Source organism: Podarcis vaucheri (genome assembly GCF_965113315.1).
Source record: "Podarcis vaucheri genome assembly, chromosome: 7".
NCBI classification, from domain to species: domain Eukaryota; kingdom Metazoa; phylum Chordata; class Lepidosauria; order Squamata; family Lacertidae; genus Podarcis; species Podarcis vaucheri.
Window position 1 is genome coordinate 44,268,993 of NC_138765.1, and position 17,272 is coordinate 44,286,264.

Consider the following 17,272-nt stretch of genomic DNA (forward strand, 5'->3'; position numbering starts at 1 on the left):
TCCCAGAATTATTTGTGGGAAGCCATGACTGTTTAAAGTTATATCACTGCTTTAAACGTATGGTGTGAATGTGGCCTGTCAGAAGGCACAGATCTCAAATTCTTGACTTTGCACTATACTTGCTCATAAGATCAGTTACACTTCCGACTCTTATTTTAATTTCTTTAATTTCTCTTTAGTGTGAATCTGTTTCTCACGCTCCAGGTTTTTGGATAGCTGGGAACTCTTTTTAAGACTGTGTGTGACTATGAATCATATTGGCCACCTGCATAACTGTAAAACTTGCTGTCCAAAGCAACACTCATATACCCACTGTCTTTTGTTTCTGTGTAATAAACTAATATGTTTATACTTCCTGGTGTGACTACTTCTTAGCTGAGTATATGGGTGAAAGCTATATATGCATTTTAAATAGACACATGTCCTGACTCCATGCAAAAGGCTTCATTTCTCTCAGTAGGGTATTGCTGGCTTCATAGACATGATGTGGGTTCAAACGTACACCTCATAACACACTTTTCTGATTTCTTCTGAGTGCACGGTGCTCACTGTATGAGTCAGCCACATAGGAAGCTGAACTGACATGTTTACTCCCAGGTGACAGATTATCTCGACATAGCGGAAAATTGCTAAAGGAGTGACTCTCTTGACCCTCGCTGCTAGTAGCAATACATTTTTGAAGCTGAATTTTGTTGCATGTGTGGCCTGTCCCATCTGTGTTTGCGATGGAGGCACATGTTCAGACTTCTGATGCGGAGCAGGGAGGGGCAGTTTTATGTGGCAAACAGTTGCCAGGGGAAGGGCTGAGCTCTCCTTTTCCTCTGGCTGCTGCAAAGCTCCCTCTTCCAACAACTCTAGACCAAGAAGGGCCATTGGTCTAGTAGTGTTACACGCAGAATCTGCATAGCTGTCAACCTTCCCGTTTTTTGCGGGAAATTCCCTTATCCCAGCGCCGTTTCCCGTTGCTATCCTGGATTGTTAGATATCCCGTAGACGGTCCCCGGGACAGGGGAGGCAGCTGATCCCTTATTTTCGAGGCTGCTGATCCCTATTTTCAAATCTGAAAGTTGACAGCTATGAGAATCTGGCCAAGATCATCATGGTGGAGGGACTCTTTATCTTAATGTTCTATCTTGGCTCACTTCTTGATGTGCTAGCTTTCAACTTGCAGAGCTTATGGGATGATGCTGATGCTGAGAGCCAGTGTGGTGTAACGGTCTGTTATCATGTGAGACTAGCAGCAGGGAGACTGGTGTCCAAAATCCCAACTCGGCCACACGGAAATCACACGCTGGGTGACTTGGTTCGGGCCAGTAACCAGCCCAACCCACCTCGCAGGGCTGTTGTGAGGATTACTAAATGAGAGCGAACCGTGTGGCCCACCTTGAATCCCATGGAGGAAACAGTGGGATAGAAATGCAAGGAAAAATGCTGGTAATGAGCCCCTCTCGCCCCGCCCCGCCCTCAGGCCTGGCTTCCTAAACAATCGCCGCCTCCCCTTGGCCCCGCCCCCTTTCCTCCCGCGCGCCGCGCCTTCCTCCCCTCCCTCACAACGACCGCTCCCGTCACCCGGGGCAACGGCTTTGAGGCGGGAGGGGGTGACGGCGACAGAGGCGCGGGGCGGCGAGGGGACTGTGAGCGCAGCGGAGGCCCCACCCACCTCCCGGAGCAGCGCCGCCGCCGCCGCCGCCGCCGCTCAACCCCCTGGTCCGTCCGTCGGTGTGCCCTCGTCGCCGTGTTCCCCTCCTTCCCTCTCTGGGTCCCGCGTGGGGGACTGGCAGGCGGAGGAGGAGGAGGCTGAGGCGGGTCACAAGACTTGCGGGGGGAGGAGGAAGGGGCACGAGGAACGCCGAAAGGAGGCCTTATTATGGGGTGAGTCCGAGGGGGCCAGAGGAGGGGAAGGGGCGGAGGACCCGGGCCGAAACTGGAGCCACGCCACGGGGACAGTTCGGGAAAGCAAGGCGAGGCGGGGGACCTCTGAGCGCGCGCAGAGCGCTCCCACAAAGTAACTGGAACTCTTACTCAGCCCCAGTGTCTAGCCGAGTGTTTCCCAAACTTGGGTCACCAGCTGTGTTTGGACTACAACTCCCAGCATCCCAAGCTAGCAGAACCAGTGGTCACGGATGATGGGGATTGTAGTTCAGAAACAGCTGGAGACCCAAGTTTGGGAAACAGTGGTCTAGCCCAACCTTTCTCAACCTTGGTTCCACAGATGTTGTTGGACTACAACACCCATCATTTTTAGCCAGCAAGACCAGTGGGCAAGGATGAGGGAAGTTGTAGTACAACATCTGTGGACCTAAGGATGAGAAAGGTTGGGGTTTCCCAAACTTGGGTCTCCAGCTGTTTTTGAACTGCAGTTCTTGTCATCCCTGACCACTGTTCCTGCTAGCTAGGGATGGTGGGAGTTGTAGTCCAAAAGCAGCTGGAGGGCCAAGTTTGGGAAACACTGGGCTAGCCATACACAACTGGGATTTTTAAAAAGAAGGGTGTTCCTGACCAGCCCCAATGTCTTCCCATAGGTAACAGGTGCTTTAAGACAAGGGTGGCCCTGACCGTGCACAGTCACTGCCATCCACCCTCCTGCAAGTTACTGGGACATGTCAGCAAGTTCTGAAATGAGGGGCTGAGCTATGGGCATGGTTGCTGTGAGAACACTTGACAGCTTGTTTTCTGAACAACAGTGTAACTGAGGGAGGAATAGTCTTCTAAAAGAAAAAGAAATGGTATTAAATTATGGGAAGGAAGAACATATGGGGGAAGTAGGGAAAGACAGAGGTGAAGCTAAGGGTGAAGACAGCAGTTCATTATACTGCAGGGTACTCAACGTTTTGGGGCCTGAGAGTATATTTGGAAATGGAAGAAAAACTCATGGGCATCACATGCTACCCATTTCATATAAGAACTGCCAATGCTCAGACCCTGCTCCTTGTCCAATCCAGGCAAAACATCCCCAAAATTAATAAAATAGTTTGCAGACCCCAGCATTATGTAAGGTGGTGAAAATTTTAATGCTCTTCTCTTCATTGAAGACAAATGCCTAGCAATGCAATCTTTTCACTGGACTTTAGGAAACAGGTTTCCATCACACTTTAGAACTGATGTTTGCTTTCATTCTAAGGCAGGGGTGGACAACCTTACTGTTCCTCAGGGGCACATGTAGCTGATGGGCGATACTCGGGGAACTTGTGCCAGTTTGTGTGGCTGGTCCAGTCTCGGCAGTGGGCTGGAGCATTAACATCCACATACCCAACTTACACCCACATCAAACCACAGGATTTTTTTGGAAGATGGGGACAAAGTAATACAGTCGTAGCTTGGATCCCAAACGCCTTGTGAGTTGAACGTTTTGGCTCCCAAACTCCGCAAACACGGAAGTGAGCGTTCCGGTTTGTGAACGTTCTTTGGAACCTGAATGTCTGAAGGGGCTTCCTCGGCTTCCAATTGGCTGCAGAAGCTTCCTGCAGCCAATCGGAAGCCACGCCTTGGTTTCCGAACGTTTTGGAAGTTGAACGGACTTTCAGGACAGATTCCGTTTGACTTCCGAGGTACCACTGTATAGGGATGATATCTGTAAATAAATTCCCATTTCTTTGATCTATTTGAAGCATCTTGGGCTTCTGGGTGTAGTCTTTCTGAGGGAAGGGTCCCAGTTAATTAGTATAATGTGCCACCAGTGTGGAGAGCCTGCTACAGGATTGCTCCAGGTCAGGGGTTGGCAACCTAAGGCCCATGGCCCGGAAGTGGCTCACATAGGCTGTTTAACAGGCCCACGAGCCGCCAGCTTGGCAAGTCCCTGCGCGCTGTGTTAAACCCACGTGGTGCGAGGACTCTCTTCCGTGGCTCCAGAAATCGCTTCTGCACATGCGCAGATGCCGGAAATTGCTTCTGCGCAGGCGTGATTTTTTGTGTCTGGGCATGCGCAGAAGCGATTCCCGGTGCCACAGGCATGCACAGACATGATTTCTCGCATTGCACCGGCCCGGCCCACGGAGGATCTCCGCAGGAGTGATCCGGCACATGCCTGGTAAGCCTTGCTGACCCCTGTTCAAGGTCATAGAAATGGTGCAAAAATGAACTTTGTAGCAGCAGCTGGATAGTTTTCCAATATGTACATTATCTAATGTTAGGAAAACTAGGCCCTCGGCTGTGATTGGCAAAAATCTGCCTTGTAACCAGGCTTTTTGGTATTAATAAGTAGCCTTTGACTTAGTTTGGGGGCCCCCATTCAGATGAAGGATTGTGTTGCAATGACCTGGATGTAGCTTGCTGGTGGGATCTGTGACTACGGGGTTGATGGTAGTGTGAGGCAAGCTAATGCTGTTCTTTTTGGTCTGTACCTGAATTCCCAAAAGTGTTTTTGTTTCTTAAATTGTAATTTTTAGTATGAAAAGGATTCTATTTTAGTCTTGTGGTCTCTTAATAAAGTATTTGTCTTTATCTATTGCTGTGGCTTCTTGTGGTAGGCCTTTGCTCTAAATGTGGCACCTGGTTTTCACTACTGAGTAATTTGTGGGTTTGGGGCTTGGAGAACAAGGAGTGGATATTTGGCTCTTGGCTAGTTGAATTTCAAGGGCTCCAAAAAGAAATCTGAGTGTCCCCTGACTTAGATTTGGAAAACTTTTCAGGAGTGGAGGCTGGGCAGGATTGATTTTCCCTGGGCATCATTCAGCTTGGCTGCAGAGTTGAGAAATTAGCCCTGGGTAGAAAGGAATAATACCTGCTCCTTTGTTCAAGGCTAGAAGGGGTGAGATAGGACTAAGGAATGCTTACCATCATAGCTCCCATCTCAAAACAAAATTTTATTCAATCCCTTCTTTATCATACAAGTCTAGAAATAAGTTGGGTGCTGTGATGCAGAGCTGCTATGCAGTTCCTGAGTCAGCAGGACTCCTGTCCGGTGGGGTAAAAAAGCATGTCCTTGTATTCTGTTAAAGGATTTTAGAGGTAAAAATTACTTGTTATCACCCAGCAGCAGCTGGTCAGTAAAAAAATAAACATACCAATTTGTTTCATTCATGCTATTATAAAATAAATTGTCTAACTGCAGTATTATTACTTTTTTTAAAAAAATCCTTAAAACACAGGCAGAGCGCGTGTAACCTACAGAGTCAGCAAGTGTAATGACTTCCTCTGAACAGAAGCAAAAGGAAATAGAGTCTGAAAGAGTCGCTGGAAATACAAGAATTGTGGAAACAGAATTGCGCTGCACCTACCCAAATGAGAGGCGGGAGAGGAATCAGATTTACACCCTTCTAAGCATCAGTAACAGCATAAATGAACAAGAGGAAAGGTCCTTGGATTGTACTAATGGAACAGGATGGGAGGAAGCTGTGAGTAAGAATTTTATGTTGTGAACATTTATACTCTCAGTCACCAATTATCCATTAAAAAGAATCTGCCATAATATAGTGTAGTTTATAAATGGGCACCACTTGTCTCCTAGGGGCTGGTTCAAATGTAGTATAAGTTGAAGCATCTTGTGTTCAAATGTGCATTCTGATGAATATAAGAATTATATCCTTGGTTTCAAATCCATCAGGTGATACCGTTGCAGAAGTCCATTTAGTTATAGAGGTCTCTCTTGCTGAATCTTTTCAATATAAATGTTGCAGCTGTGGATGAATGCACCTTCCCTCACCTTAAGTTGCAATACTACCTATAGCCCTGCCTAGACAGAGTTAGCTTTGCCTTGTCCATACATGCTGTGGAAAATCCAAGTCCGACTACTCTAGTGGACTTGGAGAGGCCTTTGGAAACTATTTGTTATCTTCAATTACTTCAGAATATGGCAACTAAACTGTTGACTGGAACAAGCCACTTGGAATGTAGCCTGCCAATTTTCTGTGGCTTCTAATTTGATTCCAAGGATTTTCCAAGATACTGGTTGTGACAGGTTTTAACATATAAAATCTCATATGGCTTCGGACCAGAGTATCTGAAGGCTTGACTGCTCCTATATGAACCTGCTTGATTTTTAAGACATTCATCAGAGGCCTTGCTTTGGGTGCTTCCACTTTCAGATGGAAAGTGGGTGGCAATCAGATAGTAGTATCCTGGTTTTGGAAGATTTTCTCCAGGGACAAATTGACTGGCACGTACTCTTAGCCTTTAGAATGAGGTTGTATTCTCCTGTATTCAACTGTATTCTCCTGAATTTTTAATTAATTGTTTTAACATTTCCTTTGCTGCTGAGTACGTTTGTTGACATTCTTGCGGTTTGTATTGTTTCTGTACTGTAGTTCTTAAACTTTCTTAGCTGCTTAGAAAGTTTATATACTCAGATGTGGGAGAAAATTATTTTAAAGAAAATATTTAAAAACAAAACTCTTGTGATACATCCATTTAACGTGATAAAAACATTTAGGAGATAGACCGAGCTTTAATCCATAAAAACCTATGCCATGATAAACGTGTTAATCTTTAAGGAATGGCAAGAATCTTGTTGATCTATTTACAAAGGAATTAATAAAAATAAATTATAGGTATTAATCATTTCACCCTGTCCAGACTAAAGTCAGTGGTGTTGGGTTCCTAAATTTACATAAAATATAATCCTTAAATTAGACAATGCTTTTGATGAAATTATTATAATTATAGTATTTGTGATTTGGTTCAGGTTAGTATATGAAGCCTGGGACATAGGTGGCACTGTGCGTTAAACCACAGAGCCTAGGGCTTGCCGATCGAAAGGTTGGCAGTTCGAATCCCTGTGATGGGGTGAGCTCCCGTTGCTTGGTCCCTGCTCCTGTCAACCTAGCAGTTGGAAAGCACGAAGTGCAAGTAGATAAATAGGTACCACTCCAGCGGGAAGGTAAATGGTGTTTCCATGAGCTGCTCTGGTTCACCAGAAGTGGCTTAGTCATTCTGGCCACATGATCCGGAAGCTGTACGCCGGCTCCCTTGGCCAATAAAGCGAGATGAGCGCCACAACCCCAGAGTTGGCCACGACTGGACCTAATGGTCAGGGTTCCCTTTACCCCTTTACCTTAGTATATGTAGCAATACTTTAATTCTTTGCTCAGGGTACTCTACACTTTCCCATTATATGTCATTTTAAAGATGTGCAGCTGGCGCTATGCATGGAAATAAGTCAGCCTGCATTTACAGGGGCTTATGCCCAAGTAAGTCTTCATATGACTGCAGTTAATTGTGTAATTACTTTTACAGTTTTCTTGTATTTTGGATTGTGAAGCAAATGTCAAAGCTTTTCTTCCTACTGCCATGCTATTGTTACTCTATTTTTAGGCTCATGTTTACTACATTTTTTTGAGCTCTGCTTTGTGTCCTGATATCTGTATCTAATTAAGAAGCCCTGCGGTTATGTCCACATGGTACTTATTTTTAGGGCTGCAGTCCTGCCAGTGGCTTCATCCAGAGTCCATCCTTTCCTTGTATACATGCTTTGCATTTCCTAGCTTATAACACCTTGCAAGTGTTGGGGGAAGAGAATGACCAGCAAGGTCTAGTGATGCTTTCTTGTGAGAGGGAGCAATCCGAGCCACCTTGAAGGAAGCAGATATGTACCTTCTCTTAACCTGCAGACTGTTCCATCTATTAGTTGCTAATTTCTCATTTGTGAATAAAAGCTACCCAGTAGGTAATTATCACAACCCTGATTGCAATCCTGCTATTTTTCCTAAATTTCTCAGCAGGTTTTGTTACCATCAGTTATGATATTATTCTGGTGTATATTTCCAGGGACATTGTGCTTCAGTTCCTATGTGGAGAGCCATTTCAGAATGTGGTGCTGAGAGATCATCACTATTGTATTATGCAGGGATTTATTTTGTCTCTTATGCTGTTTAGAATCTCTTCTGTATGAAAATCCTGAGGTCCTTTGGGATCCTGGAGTAAGGTGCCATCCGTATGCTGCTGACATTTTCTTGTAAAATTCAGAAGTGGTGGTGGATAAGATGAACTGATGTCTGAAATGAGTAATAATAATAATAATAAATTTATTATTTATACCCTGTCCATCTGGCTGGGTTGCATGAACTGGATGCATGCTAACTAACTGAAGCTCAATCCAGACAAGATGGAGGTACTGATTATAATTGGTTTATAAGTGGTTTAGCCTGATACGTTGAGTCTATTTTGGGTGGTTTTGCATTTCCTTGAAGAATTAGGTGCAGAGCTTGGAGATTTGTTTAGATCTATTCTTATATCTGGATCCCCAAGTGAGATGTTGCATGAAGCACTTTCTGCCAGTTTCAGCTGCTATGCCAGTTTTCACCCCTCCTCTTGATGACTCTCTTATGTTAAGCTAATGCAGCGTCTTCATAGAATCATAGAATTGTAGTGTTGGAAGGGACCCTGAGGATCATCTAGTCCAACCCCTTACAAAGCAGGAATATGCAGCTGTCCCATAAGGAGATCGAACCTGCAACCTTGGCATTATCATGCTCTAATCAACTGACCTATCCAGACTCAGATGGAAGGGGATGCCTTAGAAGACTACTGAGAAGCCACAACTAGCCCATAATATGTTTGGTCGAATGGAACGCATTACACAAGTGCATAAACATATTCAGTGGTTAGATGTCTATTTCCAAATACAATTCATAGTGCTGTTGTTAACCTTTAAAGCTGTGTAGCTCAGGTTGCAGATATCTGCAGGACCGCTGCCTGAATGCTGAGATTCTCTTCAAAGGCCCTTCTGTGGGTGTACTTTGCCTGTTTTATATCCTACTTTTTGAGGCAAAAGACATTTTTAAAGCAGCTTACAATGTAGCAGAGCAAGTATAACAATTTCAAAACAATAAAAATTCAGTTCTATTAACTAAGATTCTAGTTAGGAGATAATGCATCCTGATTCAGAGAAAAAAATTGGACTGGATCATCTTTGAAGGAGTTTGCCATAGTGTGGTCTGGTTTTGTCATAATCAGGAATGTGACAGTAGGCTACTATGCAATGGTTGTCTTTCATGGGCATGAGGATATAGTTTACGTTACTCCAGTGGACCAGGAATTATTGACCAAACAGCAAAGCTGTCCTTGAAGAACACTTTCACATAGTCAGGAGTGCATGATCCAACTTTCCATCTTGTATTCAAACTTGGGCTCATAACAGGCACCACTGGAGAAGTTACTGTGGAAGGCATTTATGCTGACAGACTAGTAGGTGGCAGCTTTCAGAACCATAACTGTTCCCAGAAGCAAAGTTAACATAACCTAAGGGTTTGCTTACAAGAGCTCAGCCTGGCTGCTGTGATGGTACCTATTTTGGCTTTTGTATGGTACATAGGACTCCATGCTAGCAATGCCACCATGCTTCAGTGTTTTGCCTGGCACGGATTATTCAGACTTTTTTTGCTTTGGGTGAAGTTCTTTCTATTTATGACTGTCTTTACAGATAGACCAATCAGATTTCTGGACACCAAGTACAGGGCCTTTTCAGTGATAGTCCTGCATCTTTGGAAGTCCCTCCCATAAGAACCTCCTGGCCTCCTGCTTCAGAGTTTTCAGAGGGCCTTAAAGAGTTTTTGTTGTTGTTGTGTGCAACTTTTTGGGGATGGTGTTGCTGGCTTTTATTTGTTTCATGTGCTCTATTCTGTTGTTTATATTAATTGTGGTGTGGTTTTAGGATATTGGTTTAAATGTGATGGTACACTGCCTTAGGACGACTTGTCCTTAAAACTGAATTGAAAATAACTTGTGAGTTTACTGCAAGGTGATCTGAGAACTTCATGGTAGATATAATATTCACTATTTTTAAAAAAAACCCCTGAAAGGATTGATCAGAACACTTGTTGTGCCAGGGTGAGATTACGCAGCCTTCACAGCTGACTTCCTACTACTGGCAATGGGGATGTTCTGGAGAAAAGCAACTTGTGTTTTCTAGAGGTACAGCACCTCCAGTTGTGCACTGAAGTACAGTACAGTACAGTACAGTACAGTACAGTACAGTATAGTGTGTCTATGGAGCACTGAAGTACAGATAATTGCTTTAGCCCATTGTCTGCTTTTTTAAAAAGCAAGTCTCGTCCTTTCTTCTATAAAATATTTTATACTTTCTATTACTTAAAAGAAAATTCAGTACTGAGGCTAGAATCCCATTGTCCCTAGGAGGGTGTGCCAGGGGGCCACTGGATGTTTCAAATCTCCAAGTTGAGGGCGGAGAACCTCATAAGGCCTCTTCCAGCCACTATGGAAGTCACTGTGGCCATTTGTCTTACCAATGTCAGAGTTCAAATGTTGGTTGGAGCAAAGAAAGGGGTTGGTTTGGATCTAAATCCTTTCCATATCCCTGACTCCACCCCTGCCCAATAAATAAATTGAGATAAATAAATGTCAGCCTTGGAACTGACATATGTATTTTCCTTTCTACTGGAAACATTCGGAAAGAAATAATAAAAACTTAGAAGACAAGCACTTAGAAAGGACAAATAAAAAAGAGCACCACACTTTCCACCTTTTTGTTTTGCTACCATGTGCCCAGTAAAATGTCTTTGAGTTATTCAAACCCTCTGCCTTCTGCTGTCCCATTGGTAGGAATGCTGTGTTAGTGAAGAGCTCTAAAGAAAGCATTAAGAACATGAATAATAGCTTTTGGTCCTCCCATTTGAGACTAAAAATTAGCCATAATATGATATGCACAGCTTTGTTATTTAAGTAGACTGGTATGAAACAAAAGTCGGGAGTTGACTTGTGCTGGACCTTCTTGTTTAGTACTAAACTATGACTCATTTAAGGTCTGCTCAACAGTCTTATCTGACTTTCTTGATAATGGGGCATTATTTTAAAACGGTCTAGGAACCTCATATCAATTACACTTTTTTTGAGCAGATAATATCTTTTCCTGCATATTGGTCCACAGTTAAAATTAGCAAGAGATTACCAGTAAATCTAGTTGCTCTGCTGCTTAAAATACTAACTTATATTCACATCATTTTGCTCTCAGGTCCAAGGCTGGGGCAAAACAGCCCCATTTGCTTATCTTCAGCTACAGAAGAAAGCTAGAAAAGCAAAGACAAGTGAGTCTGTCAGTGGATGCCAGTCTGTCAGTGGATGCCTTTACTGCTTAGATCTGAATCAAGTTATTGACAAAAGTTTGGAACAAGACCCCAAGGGTACAGAACCATTGAAAACTGATTTCAAATTAAGTACATGTGCTGCCACAGATCGTATTCCAGAAAAACAACAGACTCTGCTTTTACAGAGTGCAACCATAGACTCTTCTGCAACAGAAGACTCTAAAAAGGAAAATTGTTATGGCAAAATATATTCTGGTCACACATCCCAAGGAGAAAAGAAAAAAGTGTCCTTAAAGGATGCTCAAGCTACTTTAAGTGAAAGGAGATTTTTTCTGATGAAAGAGAGTCCTCTCTTCCAAGGAGAAAAGAGAACAGTGCCAATAAAGGAGTATAGTATACTGACTACAGGAAAACCCAAAACTCTAGAAACTGTGAAATACAAAGACACAAAAGGCTACGAGCCTCCCATATGTAATCATGTTGGCACTGAAACTGCTACTGTTAAGCCATCATTAGTACTACCACCTCTGAAAGATGCAACTCTCAAAACCACCCTGGATCCTTCAGCAAAGAAAAGCAAGACTGTTACTTCCCAGGCAAGTGAAAAATCATTCCATGCTGTTTCTGAGACAAGTTGCTATGGTCAGGTTTTTAAAACCAAAGAGCAAAAGAGTGAAAAAAGAATAGACACAATGTGTAATGCAGTGAAGGAGCAAATAAAAATGCACGAAATAGCCTCTTTTGACTCAAGGCTTTCCAAGACTTCATTCATCTCAAGAAACCCAGATCGTTGCTACTGGCATTGTGCATTTGCACCAGATACAAAAATGGCAACCATGTCTAATTCAATTGCACTGCGAAGACACAATCATCTCAACAGCATGCATTTACTGCATACAAAAGGAGCGCGAATCAACAAAGTTAATGAGATGCAAGACCCTTGCACCAGAAGCAGGAGTCACACTGGAACCAAACAAGGAAATGAGTCAAAAACACAGGAGATCCCTCTGCTTTCTGGACTATTCCCTTCCTTAACGGTCAGCCGTGTTGCAATAGCTGCATTGCCCTTTAGGCTGACCTGACTTTTTAAATTGTAATTTCTTGTTGGGCTATTCATGGATTTGTTTGGAGCACTCTGTATAATGAGAAAAAATACTGAAAAGTCATTGTAAAGCAGACTGGGCAGATTTGTTAATTTGCATAGGTGCTATTTTGAATAGAGTTGACTGCCACTCATTTCTGTACAAAATTAAAATACCAATTGATTACCTCTTACAATAGGATAATGGTTTCAGTAGATCCTTAAATATGTTTAGTTGAACTAATAGAGTCTGCAGTGTAGACTCAGGCTCTCAGAGATGAGCCTTAATGTGCATTGCCTGGATGATGCCCCCAGTTTGACAAAAACTTTTTGTCTTTAAAAGTACACCTAGCTAGTTCTTATTTAGAAAATTGGGCATAGCGTTTCAGTACTTCCAATCCCCACTGTATGTATGGTAAATGCAAGCTACTTTGGTCTGTTTTGTTCTTATTAGTCCTTTTGCTTGGGAAGACCACTGCAGAAGCACCATGACCTGTGTAGTTTGTCTTCTCAAGGAATACTTGAACTACTGCACCAAACTCAGAATAGATGGGCAAGGGATCAGATTTTGCCTAAATTAAGCCCGTACAATTTGGAAGTCATCGAGCCATACATAGCCACAATGCCTGTTTTTGCTCTCTGTCAAGGATGGCAATAGAAGGCTGTCAAATATCTGTCAGGCCAGACTAAGTTGCTCATGAGCTATATTTATCTCAATGAGTTGTACAGTTGTACAGGCCTAGACCAAGTGCTTCACCATATGGAATCTAGAAAAGTACCAAAAATTGTCTGCGTAGTCTCTGCCACAATGATGTACTATTTTCAAGCGCCCTCCAATTTGTGCAAAGCCTTAGCTGTTTTTAGATGTTGTAAAAAGTTTATTTTTAAAGTTTTCTTTTATGTTTAATGTTCAAACAATGTGTAGATAAGACTAAGGAAGCAAAGTTAATATTTAGTTATATTTGTGTGTGTAGAATTGACTGTATATACTTCTTGATTTGTTTATGTCAGCTAGGACTTGTCCCCCTCTGCAAAATTAGGTAACTCACATTGCTTTATAATCTAGATAGCTTCAATAAAATACTTTTCTGTATGCACAGTGACAGCATGTTCCTCAGTATTTCAATCCAAGAGATTTTCCTGTCAACATCTGCCATAATTATCCTACACCTTATCTGATGCATTTGGAGTAGCAGGAAGGTAATGACATTTCTGGATATCCAATTGCAAGAGTCCCAATGTCACTCACCCATGATTCATGGAATCCACTTATATTTGATCAACTGTACAGAAACTTGTTCAAGTAGTTTTATTATAAAATCTTGCCAAATTCTTTTTAGTTTCAAACAAACAAGTTTGCACATAAACTGATCGTAGTCCTTGAACTAAATATTTTGAGTTCTTATGCAAAAAAAATCTGAGAGCTGAGTGGCCTTTTCCTTTTGGTTTTGGTGATGGTAGCAAGGGCTCTCACCAGGAATTCATGTGCATAAACCTCCTGCAAGAACACAGTAGGCTAGTTGAAAAAATGAACTTTTTTGACAAGCAGCTTGCTTTCTTGTTCTTAAAACAGGCATGAAATTATTTAATGCAAAAGTGTTCAATAGCATGACCATTTTTTCAGGATTCATCAGTGCCTACAAAGAAAGGATTAAAACAGTGACTGACAGAAATGTTGTAACAAACATGCAATATCTTTAAGAAACCACACCTGTTTCTACAAGTGTGGGGCAAAGATTTTTGGGGTGAACCACCAATTAAATGGTGTGAATTCCTCACCCCCCCCCATTATAGGAGACAAAATTGCTCGAACCATTATAAACTGTTTATTTGAATTGCCTTTTCTTGGATTGGCTGCTAGACTTAACCCTTCCTCTTGCTCCTACTACCACTTCTGTAGAAATGCTGGTTTTAGTGAACATTGTTGAAGGGCTTCCTGCTACCCTCATTGCACATCACATTTACTGCTAAGAATTGTGAAATTCTGTGCTCCAGTTTAAAGCAAAACATGGATAATGGATGGATACAAGCAGTCGTTTACAAAGTGGTTGCTTAACCGTGCTATAGCTGTAACCACTTGCTGAGTCAGTTACCTGTGTGATCCTGTTAGGCCAAGTGGATGAAAGTTTTACCTCTCATACAAAATACAGACAGTTAAATGGTTGTCAGTCTTCACCTATGTAGACTTGTACCTTGTGAAATAATGGCTTTACAGAAAATAACATGTCATACTTAAGGACCCATTAATATGTGTTTTCATTTTTCAAAATTACAAGCAGAATAAAATGTCAATAAATTTTAATTCTTTGTGAGCATAAATAAACTTGAAGTTTCTTTTCTAATGATTCCATTGATGAGTGAACCAAAATAAATAGCAGCTACTTTTCAGTGAATTTAAAATGATTGATCTTGTTACTTACCAGCTAAACCAAGTTAGTGAGCTGAAAAGCCATGCTTGATAGTACTTACAAGTCATGCTTCCTGATGCTGCAGTTAGGAAAACTTCAAAAAGCAATTTGGCATCACAATGAACAAAGTATGAATTTTGTATTACTTAGTCGAGGGTGTGGTGTGGGGGGGAAGGCTGTGGCCCTCCGGAGACGACTGGACTCGTTCCCCTCCTTGAACACAGTGGGGCCCACTTCTGGGTAGGTATGTCCAGGGCCAGGCTGCATATTCCACTGATTTCAGTGGGAAAGATTTAAGCATGTTCATAATGCTAACTGAAAATAGGTAGGGACTTTAAAAGTATCTTAGCGTTGGTTGGGTCATGCCCTTTGTTTTAACTCCCCTTTTCTGCCCTGCACAAAGAGAACAGATGCCACAATCCAATACTCAAGGGTGTATGCTCCAAAATAAGTGTATATAGGATTACATACACAAGTAAATGTGTGTAGCATTACACAAGTGTGTATTGCTAACTAGCTTTTAAAATAGCATATATATTTAACAGTTTTTTTCTTAGTTCTTCTGTGGACTTTGTCAATGATAACAGTGTGGAATTTAGCTGTGATTTCATTCTTTTTTTAAAAATTGTGGTGTTTTTTTAAAAAAAATCATACTATTGATTTTCTTTTAAACACTTGAGGGTTGTTGTTTTTTTTAAATCACCATTATATCAAATGTGGAAAAATAGGGGGATAACAGCATGGATAATGTACATCACAAAGAATGTGAGACTACACCAGAACTTAATGATCATTTAGCTTTAAAAATATAGAGCCTTCTTTAGATACAAATAATCATTTGATTCCTCCCCCCCCTGCAAATGCACCCCAAGACCCTCCTGAATTTATATCCATTAAAAAAACCTGACCAGTTCTGTGGACACCCTACTGTGATTCTGTTATACCAGAATATTTTTTGGTGATTCTCCCGGGACTCCCATGCCGATGTAGCCTTTAAAAAAGGAGTACACCTGCTTTTACACTTTCGCCACTTTGGCAAGTGGCACCCAGAGGGCTGACATTGGGTTTTTTTTTATAGGATTTCATTACTAACTTGGTTCAATAAATCATCACCAGCAGGACATATCAAATATAACATTTAGTGGAAAATTCTCATTTTTCAAATTAAAGTCCTAGAGAGCATGGAAAAGTTACCTAACATGACATTGAAAAGTTTAAGAAGAATTTGGCCAAAATTCACTACAAGTTTTGTATAGAGGTTTGGTGAAATTCATTATATTAAGTGTTTTTTGTGAAAGTGAAAGATTCACGTTTTTGGTGTGGCTGCAAGACTCTGAATTTAAAGGCACCATCTTTTCCCCTCCCTTTTTTCCTTCCAGGAACAAGGCTGGGGGAGAGCTACTCCTTTCACATGCTGTAAGATCCAAAAAGAGACCAAGAAACCAAGAGTAACCAAAACAGTCTCAAGCATCTCTCACCAGAATATGGTGCCTGCTAATAAGAAAAACATGGCCTGGGTAACACAGTTGGCAAGAGAGAGACAAAAAATGGACGACAAATTTACTGAAGGAGAACCAGTTTCAAGCAACAAAAAGATGGAAGTTTCGTGCATCAAACCATACAACTATGTCCCAATGATGACAGCCCATGCCGAGGGAGACAGAAAGAGAGGGAAATTAGACTCTATCCAAACATTCCTAGGTGAAAAAAGGAGCTTGCCAATAAAGGAATATGAAATCAAGTACTCACAACGGCAGACAGAACCTGACATCCTGAAATATAATGCAATCGGCCTGCCCAGAGTAATCCACGGTAATCCTCCTAACAGCTTGAGCTGTATAACCTTAAATGCATTTTTGGTCTTCAGACCAGACGAAGGCAATGTAATCAATTTGCATCTGGAGCCTCCTTCAAAGCATGAAGCAACAGCAGTCAAGAGAACTGAGGATGAGGACAGCACGGACGCAGTCTCCTATAGCCACGTAATTAAAAAAGTAAAGCAGAAGAGTGAAAAAAAAGTTGGTATGAATAATACGGTGAAAAAGCAAATACAAAAATCATGTATCGCCCTTTGACTTGTCCATGGTGCTCAGCTATTTTGTCTCGTCTTCAAAGCTGTTTGACTTTTTCCTTTGTACTGAATTAAGATTACATTCAAGCTATCTTCCCTTCCCAATCATTGCTATTCTAAATGCAGTACGAACACCTGCATGGTTTGTGCTGCCCTTGTAAAATTGTGATAGTAGCAAGGGCAATTACATTAATAATGAGGGAGCTTTAACTCAACAGGACTGATCATCTCAATTAATTGGCAGTGACTAATTTTAAACCAGTGAGGCCAAAGAGCTGGGACTTAAGGGGTACCCTTGGTTTCTGAGGCTATTTTGGTTCTAGTAAAGGTAAAGGTAAAGGTACCCCTGCCCAAACGGGCCAGTCTTGACAGACTCTGGGGTTTGTGCGCCCATCTCACATCTATAGGCCGGGGGCCAGCGCTGTCCCGAGACACTTCCGGGTCACGTGGCCAGCGTGACAAAGCTGCATCTGGCGAGCCAGCGCAGCACACGGAACGCCGCTTACCTTCCCGCTGGTAAGCGGTACCTATTTATCTACTTGCACCCGGGGGTGCTTTCGAACTGCTAGGTTGGCAGGCGCTGGTTCTAGTAGTTTGCTATAATTCAGAATGACTATATATTAAGGTGGTCATTCTTTCTCCCAATATCTGGAGCCCCAAAGCACCATGGGTGGTTTTTGGTTGGCGCATCTAGCCTTCCCAACTGCCCCTTTCAGTGGTAGCACAAACAGCCAGA

General features: G+C 42.2%; 1 protein-coding gene across 3 annotated transcripts; it reads left to right on the forward strand.

The window, feature by feature from the left end:
• Positions 1-1,604: 1,604 nt before the first annotated feature.
• Positions 1,605-16,627, forward strand: LOC309537464 (uncharacterized protein C16orf46 homolog). 3 transcript variants are annotated; one of them, XR_014221929.1, is made up of 5 exons: positions 1,605-1,872; positions 5,088-5,333; positions 10,904-12,013; positions 13,158-13,257; positions 15,845-15,983. XR_014221929.1 is itself a non-coding variant. In XM_082232327.1 (4 exons), exons 2-4 carry the CDS (start codon positions 5,124-5,126, stop codon positions 16,538-16,540), a joined length of 2,016 nt encoding a protein of 671 aa, XP_082088453.1. In that variant the 5' UTR covers positions 1,606-1,872; positions 5,088-5,123; the 3' UTR covers positions 16,541-16,627. The 3 variants fall into 3 exon arrangements, 2 of the variants coding, with proteins under 2 accessions (XP_082088453.1, XP_082088454.1); XM_082232327.1 differs by lacking the exon at positions 13,158-13,257 and having other exon boundaries at positions 1,606-1,872; positions 15,845-16,627; XM_082232328.1 differs by lacking the exon at positions 13,158-13,257 and having other exon boundaries at positions 1,606-1,872; positions 10,904-11,572; positions 15,845-16,627.
• Positions 16,628-17,272: the final 645 nt, after the last annotated feature.

Excerpts from the sequence above, each read along its gene's own strand:
- LOC309537464 (XM_082232327.1), top strand. The coding sequence starts at position 5,124 with ATGACTTCCTCTGAACAGAAGCAAAAGGAAATAGAGTCTGAAAGAGTC. Across the intron at positions 5,334-10,903 it reads GAACAGGATGGGAGGAAGCT|GTCCAAGGCTGGGGCAAAAC; the intron begins GTGAGTAAGAAT and ends TTTTGCTCTCAG. Across the intron at positions 12,014-15,844 it reads GACTATTCCCTTCCTTAACG|GAACAAGGCTGGGGGAGAGC; the intron begins GTCAGCCGTGTT and ends TTTTCCTTCCAG.